This window comes from Gallinula chloropus (genome assembly GCF_964237585.1).
Source record: "Gallinula chloropus genome assembly, contig: HAP1_SCAFFOLD_130, whole genome shotgun sequence".
NCBI lineage: Eukaryota > Metazoa > Chordata > Aves > Gruiformes > Rallidae > Gallinula > Gallinula chloropus.
This window is the reverse complement of record NW_028168585.1, coordinates 307080-332633: the sequence shown is the minus strand read 5'-3', so window position 1 is coordinate 332633 and position 25554 is coordinate 307080. Positions and strand designations below refer to the sequence as shown.

Genomic DNA, 25554 nt, shown 5'->3' with positions numbered 1-25554 from the left:
CGCTGGTGGAGCAATGCAGGTGTTTAAGAAAGGACTGTATGGTAATGCAGACATCTGTTTGGTTGGGTCTCATGAAGATCCATATAAGCTGCTTGGAACGCACAGCCAAGCCTTGAGCAAACATTACCCTGATGCAGGCAAGTGACATCTAGAGATTCAGTACATTGGACTGAGAAATATCCTTACCTCAGCAGCATTTGTTTATAACTCAGGCATAATGTATGATGCAGTTTCTGAGCCGTGTGATTTATCCACATCTAAAAGAAAGACATAACTTTGCCAGAAGCTTATTCTGGGGTGTCAAAGCAGATTCTTTATTTTTTTCATCAATGGCTGACAATCCTGGCTCCTTTGCTGAAGAGGCTGTCAGTGCTTTTCAGAACATGTGCTTAAAAAAAAATAAAATCTCTGCACTAGGGGAAATATCTTAAAAGCAGTTGTGGAGAATTTTCTCAGAGTCTTGAAAATAACATATATTGTGAAACACTGTTCACAAGGGCATTGAAAATCAGTGCTGCTCTGTATAGTATTTCTTGCAGAAAATCACACAATGTGATTACATACCTCTTGATAGGAGGTGTCAGCTCCTGTGTTACGGCCAAATTCTAACCTGGATAATTACCTTGTGCTTATCTAAATTCCCCTCACAATTTCAACTGAATAAGATCTATTGTTTTAGTTCACACCGTAAAATGCTGAAGTGCAGCATTACTGTACTTCTAACCAGAGAGGGCTGCATTTTGGTCATTACTTTTGTAAGAATTTTCACTTTCAGAATGTTGGGCAAATTGTCATTGCATAGAAACTTGTCCTAGAATTTTTTTCTAACATCAGAAATGGGAAGACTTGTGGCTAAAGGAAGCCACTATTAGGTAGAAAGCCTAAAAGGTTTGATGTCACTCAAGAAAAAAGAATTACATGCACACACACATCTAAGTCATAATTAATGTAATATATATCAGCATATATTCCGTACACACTCAGAATTGATCTTATTAAAAAAATCTTCTTTTCTGAAGCAGAGTAAAAAGTATGAAAGAAATGTCCATGATTTCTCCCTCTCTCCATATTTACAGTTTATGTTTGAATAATTTGCAAAGCCTTCAGAGCCTTCTGCTGCTATACAATTGGCTAAATCAGAGCTGAACAGACAAAACAGGCAAGACCTATGCTTCATCAGCAGTCACGTCAATTAAAGCTTATATACTGTTGGGCTTAATCTAGAACTTCCTAAACTCAGCAGACATTTATGTTTATTAACTTGAATGCCAAGGCTACTGAGACACGTTTGTTTTCCTTCACCTTTATTTTTTAAAGAGAAAATATACTTCACAGAAGCTCCATTTGTGGTCATCACTTCAGTAAATGTAAGCATAAATCCTTCAGGCAAATGAGAAAGTTAATTTCTGAATGCAATTATTTTACTCTCATTAGGAAAAAAAAAAAGGAAAAATGAGAAACAAAATCGGATAGTAAGCAACCTTATTTTTTCTAGTCACATCATGTACCCCGTGTTACGTCTTTTTCAGTCGGCCTGGTCTTCTGATATCTGGCAATAAATTCCCATTTATACATACTTCTGTGCTTTATCCCCTATCTTACAAATTCACAGTTAGTTTTCCTGTTCCAGTTCAGAAAGACCAGAGGTTAACAGATGAAAAAGATGTAGGGTAAAAAAGGCCATCAATCATGTAAATGAAAATCCTTATGGAAAAGGGTGGGCTTAAGGATGCAGAAGTAGCCTTTGCCTTGGCATTTCAGTGCTCTACTTTGGTTTTAGCCACTGCTTTCACATATTTTTGAACTATTGCTGTCTAGAGTCCTAGCTCTTAACCATTTTAATACAACCAGCTATTGAACTGATTTTAGTATCAAGCACAACATTTAAAGCATAAGAACAGGTGGGACATAGCACTAAGAATGTTCTAGAGAGTACAGTTTTCAGCTCAACAACTCATGTAAATGAAAAAGGGGGGGAAAAAGCATAAAAACACCACCTAGGCTTTCATTTAAGGCAAGTAGTCCAGATCTGGGCACCAAAAATTCTGGAAATTAAAGTCATGTTCTATCTGCTAGAAGGTACTAATTATAAAACAGATAACGTTAGTAATTTTAACACAATAGGAACAAATCCCAGAATTATGAGCTTAACCTGTAAAAGGACTGCTTCAGAGTTCAAAACACATGAACTTTCATCCTCACATAAGTTGTGGACACCACTGTTCTGGGACAGAATTTATGTTATGTGAACTTCATTTAGCTTAACTACATTATCCAAATCAAATTAAGTCAAGTCCCCAAAGACAAATTTAAAATTTTACACATATTCCTCACTTGACTTTGTTACACAGTTGACTTTGTTAGTAATTAAATGCTGACAGGAACATCCAATTGAAATGCAAAGGACCAGAGTGTAAGTAACTACTGAATATGCAAAAAGAGGAAAACAAAGGGGGAAAAATACTATTTGGATAAATTTTTATACATCAATGTAGTAACAAATGAGCTAATCTGTGAAGGCCATAGCCCTTTGACTCTTGCATAAATTAATAAACCTTTAATGATGTTTTGTGATCTCATATCACAAGCCCCCTTGTTTCTACCGAAAAAAGCCAACTGCAAGGGGTAGGTTTAGTTTCCAGGACACTTCTCCCTGAGATCATAGAATCGTAGAATTGTAGGGGTTGGAAGGGACCTTGAGAGATCACCGGGTCCAACCCCCCTGCCAAAGCAGGTTCCCTATCTCATATCACTCAGATAGGCATCCAGACGAGACTTGAATACCTCCAGAGCAGGAGACTCCACCACCTCCCTGGGCAGCCTGTCCCAGGGCTCTGTCACCCTCACTGTGAAAAAGTTTTTCCGCATGTTGGTGCAGAACTTCCTGTGCTCCAATTTGCAGCCATTGCCCCTTGTCCTATCTCCACAGATGACATGGCAATGCAACCATGGAAAGGAACTTCTTGTCTATATGTAGTTTATTCTTAAAGGCTAATACAGAAGAGAGAAAGCAAAATGTCTTTCCAAAATACATGCCTACTGAGATTGTTCACAATCTGAATTGACCTATTTGTTTTTCCAGTACTAAAGGTCTTTTGTACATTTTCTGACCAAAGTGTAAATTTCTACAACGGAGTTTTGTTCCTCAAATCCTTTAAAAATAATAAAAATAACCCTCCCTGCTAGTCCCTATATTCCTATCTGGTCATTGGTTAGGTTCCAGACTCTTTTCCTTCACACACCTGACTGTGTGTAAAGAGACAAAGTTAACGACATTGCTACTAGGCCAAGTCAGGCGAATAATTTTATCTACATTCAGCTCGCCAGCTGTAACATATTTCTTTACCTTACTGGGAATATTATAAGGATAAATTAATTTAAAATCTGCGAGATGCTGAGAATGCACAGCAATGAGTTCCAAAGAGAAAACAATTAAATAAAGCAGCTGAGTGTGTAAACCACCGCTGACCAGTGTTTCTTACACCACTCCACTACTGCCCCCGGACAGAAAATACAACTGGACAACAGGCAAAGAATTATATGTGCTATATACCCTTTGCTGTGCTTTACATTAAAACTCTTAAGCAAGTGTTCTCATTCCCACAGTCTCCATACGGTCAAAATGGTTTTGCACAATTCTTAATAACAGTTTCCTAACCAATGCAACCTGCTTGTCTATCCCAGAATGATGGGTGGGTTGTGATTTAGTAGTTATGGGTTTCAGCAGCACCTAAGTAAAAGACTGTTTGTTGTTTATAGTTACTTTTCTGTTAAATGGAAAATTACACTCTCCAAAAAAAGACTAAGTTATTGGCATTATTCCAACATGGTACTGACTGACAAATGCCAATTTACTTGTCATCATATTCAGCATGCCAGTATTAACATTTTCCTAACTGATTTAGAGTTTTCTCACATACCAAATTTTAATAGCACCTCCTTAGGGTTATGAACATGTATTTACTATATGATAGGTTGAAAAAATAAAAGAAAATCCACATTTATTCATTATCGTATATATAATTTACGTTGGGTAAACTGGAAAATGCTTTCAAGAATCAACTAACATGAAAAGCATATTTGATAAACATGAATCTTTTTTATAATTTATATGCTGTTTTTCCAGGTTTCTGCAATATGTTCTGACTTATATCAGGGTACATTATGATTTAAATATAAAGATTTTTTTAAAAATTAATCATAAATACTACACAAAGGGAGATCTAAAAGATCCTAAAAAGACAAGAGGACAATTAAATATATAACTGGAAAATGTGCAGAATCGTAGCTGTAAGCACAGAGAATCGAAAGCAGATATACTCTATTTCTGAGTTTCAGCTGTGGAAAAAAGGATTGGACGTGCACTCATATATTAACCTTTCTAACCTGTCAAAATCACACACTCAGTACACCAGACCCAGCAAGCAGTTACAGCCAAAACCTAACTGCCAATTTCTTTTGATTTAAGAATAGAAATTTAGAGGTCTCTTTTTAAATTTTATTTTTTCTTTAATGTGGAGAAATACACAACAGGTTTTAAAACTGAGGAAACCATAAAAGCAAAGGAAGAACAAAAGGACTTGCAGAAAGTGTATGCACTTGCATACTATCATTCTCTTGAGTGCTTCATAACTTGCAGTGGCTGAAATACTGATATTTGATTCATGCCTGGGAAGGGAATGAACACTTTCTTGTGTTTAGCTGGGTTTAGCAGTAATAACACACTGAGGTCTGTGGGCTTTACTTCAGCTTAGTGGAACACTTTGAATTAGCCACTGTCAAAACCACTTGATTGGCTGCTCAGTGTACCCTCGTACACAGCAGTGTGCAACCAGCCAATCACAATGCAGAATATTAACAAGGTCATGGTAGTGTAAGACACTCCTATAACTCAGAGATTACAAAAGACATTAAAATTCTGATACCCCATTCATAAGGAAAAGATTGTAAGGAGAACAGAGAATGGCACAACATTAATTCATTGTGTGACAAAGAATATAATGAGAATGGGAAATAGTACAAACATAACTCATTCTTGTTACAGCTTTAAGATTGTAATGTCATGGTTCATATCACATACTTAGGAAGAAAGGTATGGCAGGAGAAGAGTTGCGATATTAAGCATAGTTAATCTGAATGCACTACACATTATTATATATGCAATATAATAAAAATTTGAAACATTAGTTAGAAATGGTTTGTTAAAATTGTTATAATTTCCCCATAAAGTTTTGTTAACATTTTATTAATGCTGTTGATATGAAGGGTTGCAGTGTATATGTATACTTATTAACAGAACTGTCCTCACAATGTTTTTACTCATGTATATCTTTAGAAATCAATTACAATTAAAAATAAACAAATTGAGGACAGTATCTGTGCCTTTCCTGATACACATTACGAATCTGCCAAGACAGAGGCAGTGATGTTTAGTCATTTTTTCTGCCACAGTGAAATGAAATAAAATCATGAAAAAGTGATGCATTTACCTCCTGAAATTATGGAATAATTTTAGTTATTGCTCATCTACTACTCAGCAATGTGCAATATCCTACCTAATGTAATTGAAGCATTTAACTGATAAGACATTAAAAATCTTTGACCAGCTCAGAGTCTGCCAAAGCCCAAAACAACCTCTTTTATTCATCAGGCTCTATGCAAGATCACCAAATCAATGCATTTTATTTTTCTTTTAAAGGTAAGTCATTAACTTTGTGGTCATTTCTGTTAAATAAAACCAGAACCATTCTCAAAGACACTCCCAGTGTATTAAATTTCAATAAAGCAATAGTATCAGATGTTATCTGCTTACTTGCTTTGACACTGTTGTCTGGTTCTATGTATTGTCTCTGACCTTTGACTGGGCACATCCAAGACCAGCAGCGAGGACTTCAGCACAACTTTTGTAAAGTTTGTTTGATCTAAATTGAGCTCCAAATGTTTGTAGGGTTTCAAAAGATCACTTTCAAAGATCCATACCTAGTGCAGGGAATGAAGAACAACCTGTAACTGCTGTATACTTTTGCAATGCACAGGCTGTATTGAGTACATTCAAGATTAAATAACAACAATAATATTAACAACAATATTTCTTGGTTAGCCTTATATAAAGGTTTCTCAGAAGAAACTAAAAGAATTACCTTCTAGGTTATAGAGTAGATACTGCACTTGGAGCATCAGTGGGAAATCACTGCCATCTGAAGGATCTTGGTATCATAACCAAACACAGAACCTGAAAAGTATAGCAGAATTCCAGAAACTTTATCCAAGAGCATGCTTCATAAGAGACCTGACAAATCTTTAATAATCTAAGATCTCTTAAATTTTCCAACTCCACCCCTGTGTACAAGTGTGTTGCTCTTGCTTTGGTTCTGTATTGTCATGGAATATGTAACTCCTTGCATGTTTGCAGAGATTGCATTTTACCAATTCTTATTTGTCAGCATTCATACTCCAAACATCTTAGTTCTACATTCAAATACGGTTTTGACCCCTTGACTATCCAATGGAAACTTCCACTCCACTTATTTACATATGAACGTATAATGTCAAGGGAAAGGTAGATGATTATTTGGTTTTATCACATAAATCAACAGCCAACAGGCAACTGAAAAGCAGATTTGTAACTTAAAGATGATATTTACATCGAAGGTCAGACAGGCAGCATTTTTAAGTGGTTCTAGAGGTGCTCTAGAACAGCTTCACCCTTCTTCCTTAACAGAGAAACTCCATTTCCCCACTGCTGCTATACATCGCAGAACCAAAGACAAACAGATGTTGGAAGACGAATGTAGAGGAAATATCAAAAATAATTTAATCTTGAATTAGAAAAAAAATACAATGAAAAGAACAGGTCTTAAATTGAAAGAAAATCTACATGTTTTCTGCTAAAAAGATTTTGAAATTAATCAACATCTAAATAGGATTGTTCATTGTTCATTCAATATTCATAATATTTCAATTAGATTTATTGTGATGAAAATAAAAGCTGCTTTCTTTTTTTCTGTCCTTCAATGTGAAAGCTATGATATTAACAATATTGTAAAATTATGGATTAGACTTAGACCATTGATTTGCCCAGAAGACAATTGTTTCTGAAGAATCATAGTTCTATTTTCAGAATATTGGTCAAAATATAAAGGAAATTGCTTTTGTGTGGTTACTGCTTTTTCTAGTCGAGGCGGATTAATTTGATCCTATATTTGTATGAATAAGTACGTTCCAAAAAGTGGAAAATATGTTTTTATAGTGTTAGTTACATTTTAGTATCCGCATTACATCCGGGTGCGTTGTCAAAACGAGACAGGTGTAAAGACCATGAGCAAAGGAAAAAATGTGATTGTCTGAAGGATGTTATGACAGTTCTGTATGCATAATACATGCATCCCAGGAGGCAATTCTGCATCTGTTACATATATTTATGTATTTTTACTTGTACTTTTGGAGATATTTAAGATTTATGTTGATGGATTCTTTCCCCTTAAAGACAATAAAGGAAAACATGTAACAAGGGTACAATTTTGTTAGGCAGTGAAGAGAGCAGGGTGTGAAAGTTGTACACGTGGTAGGCTCTGTGAAGGTTAAGAAATTTTTATTCTCAACATTTAGTAGCCTTTCTGTAGTGGCTTTCAAAATGCTTTCAAAACAAGCCTCTAATATATTTGATCTTTGTGCAGCTAAAGTATGTTTCTGTTCATTAGAATGACTGAGGGTAAGAAAACAATTGCTAGATGTTAAAGACTAACACAGAAATGATGAAGACATTTGTGAGTGAAAAGAAAAATCCTGAAGTCTCAGGGAATGAAGAAAGTGATGATAAATGAAAGCAACAACACAAGGGTAAAGAGACAGAAAAGATAAGATGGCTAAGGAGACAGTTTTATACAACTAACTGTTTGAAGAAACAACACACTACACACTGTGTTGCACTGTAATGACATCTCCTGACCATTGAATTTTGTATGAAGAGATAGATGAGCCTTCTACCAGCTTCCATTACACAGCAGGTATTTTTTAGTCTCTGATACACAGGAGATTTGAAAAACAACCTTCTTCAGAAAATTCTTAGATAAATTCAGAGGACAAAGGATATTTCTGCTGTTAAATTTTGACTCTTTGAAAGTAAGTTCTGTACAGCCTTCTTTCAATGTTAGAAGAGCATCTGCAGAAAGAAACAAATAGAAAGGTGTGCCTCAAGGCATAAACCAGAAAGAAGCTCCAACTTTCAGTTGTATGCAATTCTACAATTGTGTCTTATATGTTTTTTTGAAGTTTCTTTTAAAACATCTTCTATCAGTCACTGATGGAGAAAGGCTTTTACACCAGATGAACTGCTAATCTGCTATGTCAGTTATTACATATAAAGTTAAAAAAACCCCTAACATGTTAAAGACAGAAGTATGAAGCAATACTTGACAGTGAAAACATAAATTTAATGGATAATATATTCTACTTCCATCCATTTCAAAGCGATTCTCATTTAAGAAGAGCAGAAGAAATGGAGATCCTTTGAGGAATTTAAGACACCCCACAAAAGTTGGTAAAAAAGTTATTGCTACTAACTAGGTGATAAAAGTATATTTTCATATATTATTGATAAAAAACCCTCTAACAATTCGTATTTCCTTTAGCTGGAAAGAATAAGTCAGAAAGTTACCAAATTGTACCCCTGTTGACTAAATACAGTTCATAAAAGAGATCTACAGTATAGCATAAATCATAAATAATGTTATGCTGTCCCCATGAGACGAACCTTTGGGGAAGATGACTGACCTGGATAAAGAGGGAGCTTTTGATGGAACTCAGGAAAAGAAAAGGAAAGAGCTGGCAAAACAAGAAGAATACAGGGATCTTGTTAGGTCATGCAGATAGAAAATTAGAAAAGCAAAGCCCAGCTAGAAATCAGTCTGTCCACTGTTGTAAGAGATAACACAAAGTGTTTTTATAAATACATTAGCAACAAAAAGTGAGCTAAAGAGAATCTCCGTTCCTTACAGGATGTGAAGGGGACCATGGCCACCAAGAATGAGGAAAAGGCTAAGGTACTTAATACCTTCTTTGCCTCAGTCTTTATTAGCCAGACCAGTTGTCCACAGGGCATTCAGCCCCCTAAGCTGAAAGACAGGGATGGAGAGCAGAATGAAACTACCATAATCCAGGAGGAAGCAGTCTACAGCCTACTATGCCACCGGGATACTCACAAATCCATGGGGATGGATGGGATACACCCGAGTACTGAGGGAGCTGGCGGAGGAACTTGCCAAGCTCTATCATTTATCAACAGTCCTGGTTAACAGGTGAAATCCCAGACAACTGGAGGTTTGCCAATGAGATGCCCATCTACAAGATGCACCTATTTATCAAATTTCTTTGCCCTTAGTAAAATCAGTTCTACTAGGATGCTCAGGCATGTTTTAGCACAAGACCCAGAAGCCAGAAAGCTGGGTATTCTTACACAAAGTATTTTCAGCTAGTTTCCTTTTTCATTGGAATAAGAGTTTAGGTCACCTTAAGGTAACTGACCAATAGAAAAAAATAGAGCTTTGTAACGTTAAAGCTTTTCTGAACAGGTGGTTGGGTTTTGCTTTGGACATTCTACAGAAGAATAGTATTCTCTGAAGGTCCAACATATTTCATTGCAGGTAGGGCAAAAGATTAATTTTACCCAATTAAGTAGCTCCATAAGCAAATGCAAGTTACTTTGTGAATTCTGAAACTTTGATTTTTCTAGCATTCTTGCTAAAAATCTCTGTTCATCAGTAGAAGATAAATTAATGGGTTGCAGATGAAGACATCTATTTAAGATGTTTAAACCACACAATTAATTGGCATGTGAAAAGTTAAAGAGTGAGTCAACTATAGAACATAAAAATGTATAAGCACATAAACTATAGCACGCTTTTCCATGGCTTAAGAGGCATCATGCCATCCACTTCATTAATCAAGGGTATGCCCCAGGTTTCAACACTTGATGATTTACAGTCATTCTCCATACATGCTCAACTATAAGAAGATGAAGTTCTCTCTACGTTGGAGCGATCATAAGACACAGATCTCAAATTTGAAACGCCAATTTTAATAAGCCACCTTGCTTTTTTTAGTGGTTTCATGGATTCTAATTATCCTAATCAAGAATAGGGCTGGTACTGCTGACACAGTTCAAGCTGCAGTTGAGAAAGATAATTCTAGTACTCAGAACTTTCTTATCTGTATTGTGGCCAATAGTGTTGATTATGATGGTTCTTTATGAAGGAAGGCACCTATTTAGAAAATAGATTGACACCACACCTGATTAGTAATCACTGCAATGTCCAGGAGACAGTGAACAGAAATAAAAGACTCTGGCTTCCTGGTTTGAAATCTACTAGTGCCTCAGGGGTAAAAGGCTGTTTGAGGAAAAGCTGAACATAAGTAGAGAATTCTAGCAAGAAGGAGAGAAAAAGAACAGCAGAGAAGGGAAGAAGAAGGAAAAAGGATATAAAATCTTGCTCAAAAAATAATGTTATTTTTTTAATTAATGGGCCATGTATCACTTCCAAACTCTCACGTTCATGTTTGCACTGTAATGTGTTCAGAATACTTGAGGGGCAAAGTAAAGAAGTATTATTCATCCTCAGTGTCCATGGCAGGATAAGAACTGTGGCATACTATAATCAGGAGTAAGAGACCATGACATTGTGATACGCCATGGGTAGTTTCAATTTTGTTGTGTATAAAGTCCTACTGTGGTCTAGCTAACTCAGAGGCATAACATAATTCATCCATGACCTAAGCATATGCTTTATTTATCAGCCTATACACAATCCTGATAGTACTCTTTGTCTTCCTACAGAATCTGTGCTGTTTTCTTTTCAATCCACTGTCAAGAGAGAGAACTGACCCAGAGGGATAGAGATCTCTCCTCTGGAGTTCCCCACTCATTGCGGCTGCCCAACTAAATAAGTCTATTTCCTTATGACCTGAGGCCATGTTAATGAGAAGTAACTCTTGTAATTAGAGACTCTGTGGTGGTCCAAACCACCATCGCTAACCAGCAGAGAGTATGAGCTACTGACCTTCAGATCCAAGTGGAGAATGTAATGCTGGTTCAAGTAGTGGACCTCGTGGTGCCCAGTGAGTGGAGGAGACTGGGGCTTGTGCAAGCTGTGGCTGGTGGTGGACTACTTGGTGTGCACTGCCTCTGTCTTCAACATCGTTCTTATCAGCTTCAACCAGCTCATCTCTGTCACCAAAGCGGTGAGGGCTGGGCGAGTGAGGGGGCTTCAGGGGCTCCACAGCTGCCCGTTCAGGGAGGATGGGCTGCTTGGGGCACCTGGCTCTCGCACATCAATCAAACACCACAGGAGACAGGGGGACTGAGGCAGCTCCCCTGTGCCCTGGAAATATTGCAGGGGTGATTGGCTTTGGCAGACAAGACAATTGATTCTCACTTGAATATAGGAAGAGGTACTCTGGTTTAGAAACAGGTACAGTTAGTACATGCTGCTGTTGCAGCTAGAAGGGAACAAAGGTGTGCTTATTTCCTCACCAGCCACACTTGGATAAGCTTAAGTAGTATTACCCAGCTGAAGCAGATCATGTCCCTCAGAACATAGCAGCACACCTGCTGGAAACTGATAACCCAAGCCAGCCTAGCTGCATCCTAGCACAAAGGGATTTCCTTGAAATGGGTATCAACCCCTCAGGGAAAGTTAGATGTACACAGCTGTGATGGTTCCAGAGAGGCACTGCTGAAATCAAAAGAGCTTCATTTTCACCTGGACCATCCTACCTCAGAGTATTTTGGATGGAGAAGAAAAAAAAAATAAACCTGGTAATAGGTTTTACTCTTCTACACACATTTTTTGCTTGTTCTTCAGCCTCCTGTTCCACCCACATTTCCTTAAAACATGAATTCACCTTCATGGCTCAATTCCACTTGGAGGAAATGATAACGTTTTTGGCAAAGCCATTTTAGTGGCACCGTCCCAAATCTGACCCCAACTTCATCCCAGATTTCTGCATGAGAAATATTGTGACTGTTTGTGGAAGGATCACTTTTAAAAGGCCAAAGAAAAATTTGCTGTAACTCTCCACTATCCCTTTTCTTCCCATGTTCCTTCACAATCTTGTTGATCACATTCATCCCCACAGTTCTCAGCCGCTCACCTTCCTCCTGCGAGAGGCACTGGGGCGCCGGTAGCGCTTCCTGTCAGCGTTCTGCCCTGAGTTCAGCTGAGCCGCGGCACCGGATCGCAGCGAGTCGTGTCAGTGCCCCGCACTGGGCGCCATTGGTGGCGTATTGAAAGGCCCAGACTGCGATCGCGGTGGATCGAAGACACCTTTAATAACAACTGAGCAAGCTTTTATCCCCTCTCCTGGCTGAGGCAGCAGCCTCCAGTCAGGTTTCTGGACTTTTCATTACTACAAGAACCACAACATTCCTATACAAAAGGTTGTCCCAGGGGCGTCCTCCTGTCTGCACCTTCCTTACCGTGACGCACAAATCACATCTCTACACGACCCTCTTTTCTACTTTTTCTCTTGCTTTTGCAGCTTCTCTCCAACGATGGGCATGGGTGCTGCCCTCATGTCCATTACCATGGTCAGGGCCTGGCATGGAGCAGTCTGGCCCCAAGAGCATTGCAAGAGAGGATGCCACTCCCAATTAGGTGCTCTCCAATTAACGCCTGCCAGGGATTTATTGCACCCAGCGTGTGCCCGCGGGCAGGCTGGGCTCTGCAAGGGGCTCCCGGCACCATTGCTGGCCCAGGGCAGCCCCGGCTTCGGAGAGGCGCTCCGGTCACCGGTGGGACAGGGACGTGGGTGGCACCCGGGGGCCCCTCATGCCCGGGCACTGTGCCCCTCCCCGGCCTGACAAGGTCACCCTGGGCAATGCCTGCACCAGGGCCGTGCCGGTGCCCTGACAATGGCCCCTTGTCATGCTGCGCCCGCACCACGCCAGGCGTCAGTGGCGCGGAGGTCGCTGCTGTCACCACCACACCCCAGCGCCTAATGAAAACAACTTTAATGAACCCCGGGTCATTAGCGCGCCGCTCCCCCGGTGTCACAGTTTTGTGTAGCTGGGTGCTAGGGGCTGTAGAAAATGGTTGTTGTGAGGAGCTGCTGGAATTCTCTGTGGCCCCAAAGTGTAAATATTGGGCCAAAGCGCCTCTGTGAATCACATATAGGAGAAAAAAAACCCTGCTGGCAGCTGCATTTTGCCACCAGAGAAGGGAGTGAGGAGATGTAACGAGCTGCGTAGACACGCAGGCTGGGGAGGGTTGGGGAGGAGGCACCCCGGGTGTTGGAGAAAGATGCCCCTGCACCCTGTGGAGAAACCCACTGTGGAGAGGGTGTTTCCCCTCCCCCCCTCCCCACAGAGTCCATGGAAAAGGCCAAGACCCCACCTGTGGCCAGTGGAGAGGCTCCACGCTGGATGGAACAGGTGGAGACGCATAGAAGAAGATGCTGTGACCCTACGTTGGAGCAAGCCTCTGCCAGTACTTGCAGCCCACAGAGATGAGCGAGAGAGAGATTTGCTGGGGGGAGGTTGGTGACCCCATGGAGGACTGGAGAGACATTGGGATTTATTACTGCCTGCCATAGCTGTGATCCACGGCGGGGCAGCTGCTGAACAGGTAAAGCCCTGTGGGAAAGGACTCACATTGGAGAACTTTGTGGAGGACTGTCTGCTGTGGGTGGGACCCCACGGCATTTATTCCACACCCTCCCACTGCTGCACTGTGGGGTCCCACCCACGGCTATTGATGTGCAGCAGGGGCTGGGATGGTTCCTGGCATCAGGTGGAACTGGGTATCCCATGGATTTAAATGGACTGACAGGGGTTTCAGCTCGCCCTGGGGGAGTGCAGGTCCCCATGGGTGGGCTCAGGGGCTGCTTCTCCTCCTCCTTCAGGGTTACACTGCCCAGACAGTCCTGGCACTGCCACCTCGGGCAAACATCCGCTCTGTATCGCTCCATCAGAGGGGCGAGGAGCTCCCGACCGCTCGCAATCAGGGGTGTCATCTCCACTCCGCCTTTGGCCAGCAACAGCAACACCCCGGGACTGGGAGCCAGAGCTCTTGTGTCCACAAGCCACCAGTTTCCAAGTCCCAGTGGCCACGTTCAAACCACCTTTGGGAATGCTCCACCATTGAAGCGGATTCCCAGTTTGCCCGGAACGTGCTGGCACCGCAGGGACCACGGGCGGTGAACCACGATGGGCGACAGCCCCGCTGAGCCCGGGAAGGGGCCTGGGCTGGGGCTGCTTGCTGGTACCAGTGATTCAGTGACATGCAGTAATGCTGAGGGGATGGATATAGATAGAGTTTAACAGACAATTAATTAATAGAATGTCAACTGTTTGTCGTAAAACTTGCTGTCTGGCGTAAATCTTGGTGTTTGCTGTGGTGTGCATGAGTGAGTGACTGTGAAATCAAGTTACTGTAAACTAAGGAAAGGGCCCCAATTTGTAGTCCCGAATCCCTGTGAAGAGATTGGTTGGAACTTGTGGTAGATATTAGATGGAGGTTGAGATCAAAAACTTAATACAGATCTCGAAGAGCAATAAAACTAAGAGAAAGGAATATGTGGGAAATTAAATATTTCCACCGTGTCTAATCTAATTGATCCAAGATGTGGTGAATCGCATGCAAACAGTTCCTGTGAACCATATCCCTTCTTTGTCTCCTATAAAGTTATGAGTCACGTGGTGTAGCAACTTTCTCTCCCTGATGTCCAATAGAGATACAGATAGAAACTCTTGATTAACTAAACGAAACTAATCTTTTTCAGTGCACAGAACTGTATAACTGAACAAAACCAAAACTTTATTACTATGCACAACTATAACAACAATAAAAAAGACACAATAAGAAAAATAATAAAAATAATAATAAGTGCTGACAATACAAAACATTCAATTTTAAAGCGTCGCTCCCACATATCCGCATCAGCTGGAGCAGAAGCCTGGGTCCTCTGCCTAGAATTAAAACAACAGAAAAGGAAAATTTAGATTTTTTCTAAATTATCTGAGCTTGAAGAGACCTTTTAGTCTCAGTAACACCCACCTGTCTGGTTGTTCCGGTGGGTAAAGCCGCACTCGTTCGGAAGGCGATGACAACCTGAAAGTCTAAGGGCAAGGGAACAATATACCACTACAGCCATAGCAAGGACATTGCCCCTACTGCCTGGCTGTAGTGCTGTAGAAAGGAACATTTACCACTCGTGGAGTTGTAGGCGCATCCTGTGATTCAGACAAGGGAACTGGGGTCTCACCCTCACCAGCGCTGGCCACTTTGTACTGCTCTGCTGCTTGACTGCGTGTTCACCTAACTGTGTTTTTGGACACGCGCAGGCGCAGTTTTCCCCCTACGTCCCCACAGAAAGTACTAGAAAGGGAAGGTTCAAACTGTAACCGTCGCAGTCTAATCCTAAAATGATGGGTAACAATCAAAGTGGAGCCTCTAAGAAGAATCCCCTAGGGTGTGTGCTAGCCCATTGGAAGGAATTGGTGGGATCAGGAGGCACTGAAAATAAGAAAACACTTATGAAATATTGTAATCAGTAGTGGCCTTGGGATAAATTAGAAGATGGGGCTCAATGGAACATTAGATTATAACACCTTATTACAATTGATGTTATTTCTAAGAAGAGAAGGAAAATGGGATGAAGTTACATATCTGGATATGTTTTACACCCTCCAAAACCATCCAGAGTGGCAAAGGGAGTGTGGATTAGTCCCACCACAAGATCCTATGGTACTAGCACTCGAGAGGGAGAATAAAAAACACAAAGGTAAACTGAGGGGGTGTTGCTCGACGTGCAGTATAGGGCAGAGGTGTACCAGACCCGATAAAATTTACCAGGTACCAGAACAGGATCTGAACGATATTTTTAAGCCTCCCCCTTGGCTGCAGGAACAGGATGAGGACTCGGATGCAGCTTATACTTCTCAGCAAGTTATAGAGTCTATTTTCCGCACGTCAATCTCACCTCTTTCCGGGGTGTAAACCTGACTCGCACGTTGTAGCGCTGTCCCGGAGTCAGGGTCCCGGCCGAGGGCAGCACCTGGAAGACACAGCGCTTGTTCTTCCACTGCCTCAGCAGCTTTTGTTTAATGTAAAGTGGCAAATACTTGTCCACCTGGGCACAGGAAGGAACCTTGTGAGGTCTCTTTGGGCTGTGAGGACAGACCCTCAAGTTCCCACAGGGCTCTGAGACACCGTCACAGTGCCAAGAGCACCCACATCCAGACCAGATGTGGCCACTACAGCCTAGAACTGGAGGGAAAACCTGTGGGCAGGGCAGGCACACGGGCAGGCACCATACTTGGAGGAGGACGAATGGGTGAAGGTGGCAGAGAAGTGAAGCATCAGCTGCTCCACAAGTCCAGGTGAACCAGCCTTGCTCCATACCCTCCAATCTCCCTCCCACGAGCCGTCCCCACGCGGTGAGGCACCCACAGCGGCAGAAAAGGCACGAGAGGCACAGAAAACCCAACCGAGAAGTTACGTGTCCCGCGTCATCTCTTCCTCCTTTTCACAATGGGCTCATTCACGGTGATGGAACAGGGGACCTGGAGTTGGTTGTGGAGCTGGATGGTTGCTTCCTGACTCTGTCCACACTGGACAGCAGCAAACTCCAGTCTGTCCCTGGACACGCAGACGGATGGCTCAGCCACACTGGCACGCAGACGGATGGGAAATGTGGGGCCTTCTTCTGCCTAGTGAGGGGCAGAGCATCCAGCTGAAGGTCCAGGCAACATCTGCTGCTGCCCCCAACCTGACAGCTGCCTCAAAAGGCCGTGCTGGCACAGGGAGGTGAGGAAGGATGCAGTACCTTGATGGGCAGGACAACATTCACTTCTCCCACCGGCAGGTTGGCACTCTGCGGGTCAAAGCTCACTTGAAAGGTCTCTGTCTCACAGAAGGGCAGGTTCTTCACGCAGCCCAGATCCACACTAAAACCTTGAATGGGTGAAAATAAAGCAGCTGAGATACACCAGCATCGTGAAATTGGTCACAAGTATGTTCAGACCGTATGGGTGTCCACAGGACTGTCAGGCAGAAGGACCCTTTGTGTCTCCAGAGAAGACTGCCACTCCTTCTCTCTTGTCACCGCTCAAAGAGAAAGGAATTTCACAGCCTGAATTCAAGACCCGCAGGGTAAAACGGAAACCCATCAGCTGAGGAGCACCAGCAATTCCTTCACCAGGCCCCCAGGAAGGATGCGCAGATCTCTCCAAAGAACTTCCAGGGAAGATTCCCCTGTGCTGTGGTGCTGCTTGGAAGACAATTTAGAGGAGACACCTGACCACCCTTCAGACGCAGCAAGTCACCATCTGATGGTCCTCAAGGACCTGTTTTGAAAGCCTGTTTTGACCTCACAGGCTGTTGTCTCAAGAGAGGCTAAAGCAGCACTGTGCCATTACGAACTCTAAACAAAGCACTTCCAAAGCACCAAGGGTCCCATCTGCTCCCAACACAAGCTCATGGAGCGCACAAAGACACTCAGGAGATGCTCCTGGTAGCCAAGAGCAGAAGATGCTGAGAGGTGACCAAGGTGATCAGCCCACGGAGCCCCCGCAATGAAGCGTCAGGGCAGCCCAGGTGGCTGCACACTGCGGGCCAGGAGAGTTCTGGCTGCAGAGCACCGAGCAGGGGGAGGAAGGAAGAGAAAACGATGCAAAAGAGCACTCAAAACCCTTCCCCGTGGCCCCAGCTCATCTGTCAGAGACAGGTCCTTCAAGCCCGCGGGAAGTCTCTCCAGCATGGGTTACCGGTGCCACACAGAGCCCGTCCGTCGGCGCAGAAGGACGTGGGGAGCTGCCCGGGGTTGGTGATCTTCACGACGTGCGTGTGGATGTCACCAAGAACGACGTGGCCAAAGTCCAGGATGTACTCGGGCAGCTCCACTCTGGAAGGAGAAGCAAGGAGAGTCCTTAAGGTGGAGGAGGATGCAAACAAAGCAGGTGCTTCTGTAGTCACTGCTGGAGAAACTCCAGCCCATGAAGCCCAAGGTCTGATCTTCTGCTAAGAAGACTTTGGTACGTCACGGGGCACCCAGGTCCAAGCTTTTATCAGCTACTAACAGGTTCTTAGAATAAAATGAGTTTAAACAGACACTGGGCACAACTCCTCTGCTGTGAAAAGCCACTGGAAAAAAGTCCTCAGGCTGCTCAATGGTAGCACGTCCAAACTGTCAGGACCAACCCCCTTCTCAAGTCCCCAGCTATTCCCAGAGACAAGGAGCTCCCAGGAGCAGGGGCGCACCACTGTGCGCTACCATCAGAGCACAGGGGCCCTACTAACTTGAGAAGCCTCCGACGAGCACACTGGTCAAAGGCAGCGTCCTCTGGGGAACCGGAGGAGAGAGCTTTCTGCTGCTCCAGGGCGTGCTGCTCTATCAGCATGTTCTCCATCTCCATCTGCAGCCCAACGTCCAGCTGAGGAAAACAAAGACAGTGGCTGGTTAGCAAAGGGAAGTTAATCCCACCCTGCTCTTGGTAAGAAGCAGGAAGAAGTCCTTCACTCTGAGGGTGGTGAGACCCTGGCACAGCTTGCCCAAGGAGGTGGTGGAGGCTTCATGCCTGAAGACATTCAAGGATGAAGCTTTGAGCAACCTGATTTACTTAAAGGTGTCCCTACTCGCTGCAGGGGGTAGATGGCCTCTGCATGTCCCTGCCAATACAGTCTATGATGGGGTCCTTCTGTCCAGCTGCTCAGAATCTGCCAGGACCATATCTGAAGGGAGATGAACTCCAGCACCTTCGCCTGCTCAGCCACCCTTATGCAAGCTGATCTGACCAAACAAGTCAAGGACCTGCCAGAGCTCCAACTAGCTGCCTGTCCCCAGCTGCTGCCAGGGCAGCTCAGACAAAAGCTCTCTCCATGAGGGAACCACATCAGCGCTGACAGCTCTTGGAGACACATCTCAGTTGCTTGAGCACAGTCTTCAGGACCTCCCACTCGGGCACTCAGGAAGCTCAGGCACCCACGGGAAGGACCACTACCAGTGGAGCCCCATGTTTGTGGCCAGCCCAGGGGAGCCAGCTGCAAGGGGGACAAGTGACACAGGGAGAGGGTGGCCCCTGCCAAACAGGGCAGCAGCCGGTCTCACCACAGTGCCAGAGTCGTCCATGGGTGGCTCGCTGGCCGTGGCCTCCCCGACAACCACCGCGTCGTCTCTCTGGCTGCCTCCTCCAAGCTTTTCTTTTGCCTCTTTGAGGATGTGCTCATAGTTCTCATTTCCTGAAGGAAGAAAACAGCCACAAATAGAAGTGTGGGCGCAGCGGCGTCCCCGTTAAAGCTGGGAAGCTCCACACCCCCAGTGTTGGCCCTTCCCACAAACACATTCCTCCAGCAACGCATGGAAAGAGGATGCTGCTTTTCTTCTATGTTCTCTCCCACCCATCTTCCTCCACACAAGGGAGCATCTCATCCCCCCCACCCCTGCCCAAATCCCTGCCAGCCCACATTACAGCTTTCCCCAACACTGCTTTCTAGCTGTCCCCTTTATCCAGGCCACCAACAGATGACACTGGCCAGGATGGCTCTCTGGAGCAAAGCCCATGTGCTTCTAGAAAGCAACCAGAAGAACAACAGCCCTGAAACCTCCAGGCTTGGTGGAGGTGGGTGTGAGCTGCCCTATGAGCATGACGACACAGGGGGACAGAAAAAGACCCCCAGGGGACCTCCCCGAGGAGCAGTCAGACAGTGCTCACCTTTGATTCTCCTCGGAAGGTCCAAATAAATCCTGGGAAAATTCCCCTCTCCTTTCAGCCTGATCTCTTCTGGCTCCAGGTGACCCACTTGGATCTGGAAGGTCCGGCAGAAGACTCCAGGCACTCCCGGCAGGTGATAGACAGTGAGCACTTGCTCTCTGCCAGGTCCAATGTAACCCTGGAGGTGTGGAAGAAGAGGAGGGGAATTCAACCAGAGGGCTTGGCGGAGGGGTGGCTCAGACCACCGGTAAGCTGAGATGAGAAGGCACCTTGCAGGTTCTCACACAACACATCGCCTTCCAGCTTCCCTGCATCCAAAAGCTCAAGTCTCCTACACAGGGCTGTGGTTTGTCCTCCTGCCAACACTGCCCACCCTCTGCCAGACCCAAGCAGCAAAGAAAAGCCCTTCTGCCAGCTGCTGTGGAGGAGGAGCGGCGTGCCCAAACTCTCAGCAGGGCCAGCAGCTCCTGTCACGGCACTGCAGTGGCTCCCAGGCTGGTGTCCAAGAGCCTGACTTCTTACTCATGAGCCCAACCAACAGCTCCTGCCTGGGTGGTTACACCGAGGGTACATGGCACGATCTAGACTCACAGTGACCTGCAAACTTACACCCCTGGAAAAGCAGAGGCAGAGGCTCGGACGAGCTCCAGGGATGAAGGGGTTCCCCACAAATCCCCTCCTCACTGGGCTCCTAGAGAAGAGCTGTCTGATTCTGGAGTTGGGCTCATGCCAAGCAGGTTGAGAGCCAATACAAACAGGTGGCAACACTGCTCAGGGGACAGGGCACAGACACAGCTCTTCTCAGCTCACTGGGCTGGACCTTCAGCTCCCTGCTCGCCCCCCCACGCTGCAGGGAGAAGCTGCTGAGCAGGACACATCCTGCCTCTTGGTCCCCGGAGCCCCGGACTCCAGCTCCCAACACGGCATCTGCAAAAGCAAGTCCTGCCAAGCTGCTTGCACAGCAGCAACTGCCCAGGGCCAAGCAGAGCCGTGTCCTCTGGAGCAGTGAAACCCCTGGAGACTGGCACGAGGACATATGAAAGCCATTTGGCCTCCTCTTCCCATTGCCAGGAGGGACACGGATAGGAATGCTGCTTCAGCTGAGGGATCCAGGCAGAACCCAGGCACTGGGACAGGGGATGCTACGAGCTGGAGGAGCGAGGGGCCGGCGCGAGTTCCGACACAGGAGCTGCGTGCCCAAGAGAGGGACTATTTACATCCTTAGTGCTGACAGGAGGCAGGCAGGGACCTGGAGGAAGTCCTGTCCCACCACCCAACCCTGAGGGGAAGGAGACGCTCAGGAGACCTTGCACCATCCTGCTCCAGTGCCGCTACCAGCACAACTTCACCTGGTACAACTAGGACTCTGCTTGCCCAACCTTTTGTTCCTCCCCTATAACCCCCTCCTGGGCAGCCTGATGTGGAGCCAGCGTCAACCCCTCGTGCTACTCACGGTGCTGGGCAGGACCAGGGGCACGCCAGGCTGAGGACTGTCCGCGGTGGCCGTGCTGGGGCTCAGCACCACGTAGGTGAATCCCATCTTCCCGCTGTTCCGCAGGGTGACCTCTGATTTGGTGACTTCGGTAAACAGCTGGAGAGAAGACAGAGGGGCGGGAAACTGAGGACACACATCTGGATGTTGGCAATCTCCTCCTGCTGACACTGGGATGAGAGCCGATGGACACAACACAAGAGAGAGGCAGAGGAAGAGGGACGGGCACCTGACTCTCCCAGGCCAACCTGAGGAACCCACGCAGGGATTTATGGCAGCGCGCAGAGGTGCAGCAACCACCACAAAAAGCTCAGTAATAAACTGGGGGATGCCCCACTGCTGGAAACATCTGGTCAGGCTGGATGAGGCTCTGAGCAGCCTGACCTAGTGGAAGATGTCCCTGCTCAGTGAAGGTGGACAAGATGACCTCTAAGGTCCCTTCCAACCCAAACTGTTCTAGGATTTTAAGATACAAGTCCTCAGCACTTTAAGGCGTCATCTGACAGCCAGCTGAAACACAAAGGAGGACCATGGCTCCCACCAGGAAGCTTCTTCTGTTACCAGCCCCCTTGAGCTGGGGGTGCTCAGTGGTCTGGACAGCAAGCCTTAACTAGTGCCAAGGACCTTCTTGGCCGAGCCCCTATTCAGTCTCTAATCCATCTCCAGTGAGCTTAGTTCCCTCGGACTTCCCCCGCTTCTCGGATTGATGGAGCCCTGGATGGAGCCCTGGATGGAGCAGAGCCTCTGCAAAGGCTCCAAGGAAATTCAGGACAGATCAAGGCAACTGCCCCATCCAGCATGGCCAGCCCACCGTGCTCTCAGTCACCATCCCTTGACCCACTTGTAGGGCATCACTTGTCTTTACGAGGCAGCCACGTACTTGCTGGGATGCCTGGATTCTGCTGGCACTGACAGAGAGGCACTAAGGAGGCATTTCAGAAGGAAAGGGATTTGCAGAGCTTCCAGGGACAGCAAACCAAGGACACGGGGCAAGATGTACAGGGCCAACAGCTGGCAATGTTGGGGGGGCTGACTGAAAAGAGGTAAAATGGGGATTGTTCTGGGACATTCTCTCACACGGTGACTGAAGCCCACAGTAACATTGTTCCTGGTTCCTTTTGTTGGTCTATGGAGAGCACTGAAAGAGACCATCTCCTTGGACCCCAGGATCCAGGAGCGGATCTGCAGATGGATGTCTCAGGGCACAACTCCCTGGAGATCACCGCCTGCCCTGGGAGCCAGAGTTCATTGAAGAGGAGGGATTCCCAGCTTCAGGAAGGGCAATGGAGATGACCATTAAAACCAGCTTGGACACAGGACCTGTCGCCCCAAAGCTGCACCTCCAAGCCAAACAACCAAAGAAGCCAGTGAGAGTCCTGGACCTCGGTGGGCAGCCACCTGCCAGGGATGGTCTCAAGGATTCCTGCCAAGAGAAGTGCCTGGTACCTGCAGCCCGCAGTCCATCTCCGTGCTGTCCAGGAGGTAGTGGATGAGCGAGGCCTCCCCACGCAGTGCAACCTCATAGGTCGGGCCTCCCTCCACGCGGCACAGCGCCGTGACGCGGGCAATGATGTCTGCATGGCCAGAGAAGGTGACCCTGACCCGCTCGCTCTCGCCCGGCTGCAGCACGCCGTACAGCGGCAGGATGTGGAAAACCTGGAGGAAGGGGAAGAGACACTGAGACATCAGGTGTGGAAATGGGTGCAGGAGAGGAGGGAGCCACTGCTTGCAGCAAAGGACAGACGTGGCTGGAGGGCCTCTTCCTCAAACCCAGTCTCATCCTGCAGCCACCCTGCCTAAAAGTGGAAAGACCATGGGGAAAATCTTCTCCCATACTCAGTAATGAATGCGTAAGCTGGGGGAGGCAACGCTGGTGGGAGGTGTAGAAAATCACCTACCTCTGTTTCCAGGGTGTCATCTGCATCTGGTGGCTGTGGGACAGAATCCCCCACCCCTGCCAGGGCTTCAAGTGGTTCCTCCACACTCCCATTCCCGAGGATGCTCTCTGAAGGTGCTGGGCACTCCAGCTGAGCTCCCTCCTCCTTTGGTGGTTTGGCTTTTGTGAAAGAATTTGGTGTTGGAGGAGTTAACCTGGAAAATAACAAAGCTTTGATGGTGGAGCTGCAGTGGGAAGGAGGGAGGGCAGCAGGAGCAGCTCCTTGGCAGGATCCGGCACCAAGGTGGGAGCTCAGCAGCTCCATAAGTGGGTCAGAGCAGGTCAGTGCTTGGGAACGATGCCGGTATAGCGGCAGTGCCGGCAGCCGGGTGCAAGGAGCAGCAGATGGGGACAGGGGTGAACACCTCACCAGGGTGGGGAGCGTGGCAGCAAAGGGAGACACACACGAACCCTGCAACAAGCCCAGACTGGAGGGCAAAGGGACAGAGCCAGGCAGCCATGGGCTGGTACAGACCCAGCAGCACCCTCCCAAAAGCACCTGCCACCCCAGACCTTGCCTTCCCCACCTGCAGAGCCACGGCAAGAAGTTCTGTGGCTCAGCCAGACATAGATGAAGAACATCTCCCCAAGAGTGACCCACAGCCGCGGGTCGGTACGAGCAAGCAGCGACGCTGGTGGCTTTTTGTACGTGTAACAAGGCAGGATGGAGCCAGAGCTGGAATGGAGCCGGGGCTGGGGTGGGTTGGAGCCTCCAGCCTGCTGTGCCTCAACTGGACAGAGCCCAGCACTGCACGGGACACCCAGGTACCTCAGCTGCCTTCGGGCAGCCTGACTTCTTCTGGGTGAGAAGGGAGGTGCCTGTGCCAATGGGACACACGCACCGGGAGTGCCTGGAAACTCTCCAGCCACACACCGGTCTGACCACCATTCTGTCCATCTCACCGTCACCAGCCCTGACGGTTGATTCCCTCCATGTCACACCCAGTTAGTTTCATCTGATAATTTACAATACCAACAGTGCTTAACGTGGACCAGAAAAATAGATCTGACATGCTGCCCTTCTGCCGGGCTCTTAGTGAGCAATGTGAGGTGTTAATAGCTTGGAGACCGTCTTCATTTCCAGCTCTGCCACAAGGATCACATGGTGTCTCCTGAGGGACCCTGAGAGAGCACATTACCGCTTAATTAACATGCGGAGCAGAAGAGGGAGCTGTCCTAAATGGCCGCAGCGCTAACGAGCCAGCAAAGGGGCAATGCCAAACCCTTTGGAGCAGAGGATCCTGCCAGAAGGACACTCACGACCCTCAAGGCAACAGAGCTGGGTGACTCGGCATCTGCTGGAAGAACCAGCACCTGCGGGCTTGCGTCCAGCAGAGCCAATTGTTCTAGGACTCGGAAGAGCTGCCCCTCAATGGGTAACTTCGCTCCGTTTCCCGGGGCTGTATGGAAAAACCATTGGCTGCTGCAATTAAACTGCCCAGAGTCAACTTCTGACCTATGCAAGAGAGGCCACAGCGGGAAGAACCGCTCGAAAACGCCTTTAGAGATGCGCTACAGCACAACTGAGAGATTGCTCTTGGGCTTGGAAAGCACAGGCCAGTACTGGGTGGCCCTGGTGCCAAGGGACGTGGGGACAAGTCCTCCTACTGACACCTACTGCTGCACCCAAAGCCGCAGCAGAACCCGCCGGAACACACAACACACAACGAGCGCCGGAACACACACAACAGCCGCTGTGTGAATGCCATGGGCAGCTGAACACATGAGAACTCAGTTCAAGGTGGCGCTTGCCTCGAGCCGTGGAAATCCCCACCTCAAGCTGTGGAAAAGCCCCACTCCCTGGGCACCTTCCCTGCCTGAAGCTGGGAGGTGCTTTTTCCACAAGGGAAAGTGAAAGGGATTTGTCGGATGCTACACAAACCATCTCAGGCTTTGCAAAGGACAAACGGGACAGCGGACGAAGAGCTTCAAGGAGAGGTACACGTACCTCAGGTGCCTTGTGGAGTCGTCCATCAGGAACAGCCAGTGGTACTGGACGGGCAGCGGGCTGCAGTTGGTCATCTGGATGTGGCGCTGGTGTTCAGTGTCACTCAAGACGCAGCCAAAGTCCAAGGTTGTGGTCTGGATATGGAGATTTGGGAAGAAGACTTCTCCCCGAATGGTGACTTGCTCCTCATGAGGGTGCTCAGGAAACTGTATCTTCAGAGTTTTCTCTGCTTCCCAACTATTCCAACCCTCTTCAAAAGCAGGGTTAAACCCGATGGAGAGATTAAGTTCCTTCCCGGTCCCCAGCTTTATGGGCTGCAAGAAGATGACGAGTATTAACCACTGGTGTGATGAAGTTCCGAGGTCTGGTGGCACAAAACGCCTCAGTGTTCAAAGTGCAACCCCAACGTGGGCTTCTTGCTTCAGCCTTCATTTTCTTTATAACGTGCCCCTGACCATGCAGCACAACTTTCT

The 25554-nt window shown here is 46.6% G+C and overlaps 1 protein-coding gene across 1 annotated transcript; it reads right to left on the bottom strand.

Annotated features, from left to right (window-relative positions):
• Positions 1-17726: 17726 nt before the first annotated feature.
• Positions 17727-25155, bottom strand: LOC311204329 (hydrocephalus-inducing protein-like; the record flags this gene model as incomplete). Its single annotated transcript, XM_084280774.1, has 8 exons — positions 17727-17898; positions 18294-18427; positions 19102-19232; positions 19706-19883; positions 21159-21296; positions 22716-22853; positions 23096-23288; positions 25082-25155. 8 exons carry the CDS (start codon positions 25153-25155, stop codon positions 17727-17729), a joined length of 1158 nt encoding a protein of 385 aa, XP_084136900.1.
• Positions 25156-25554: the final 399 nt, after the last annotated feature.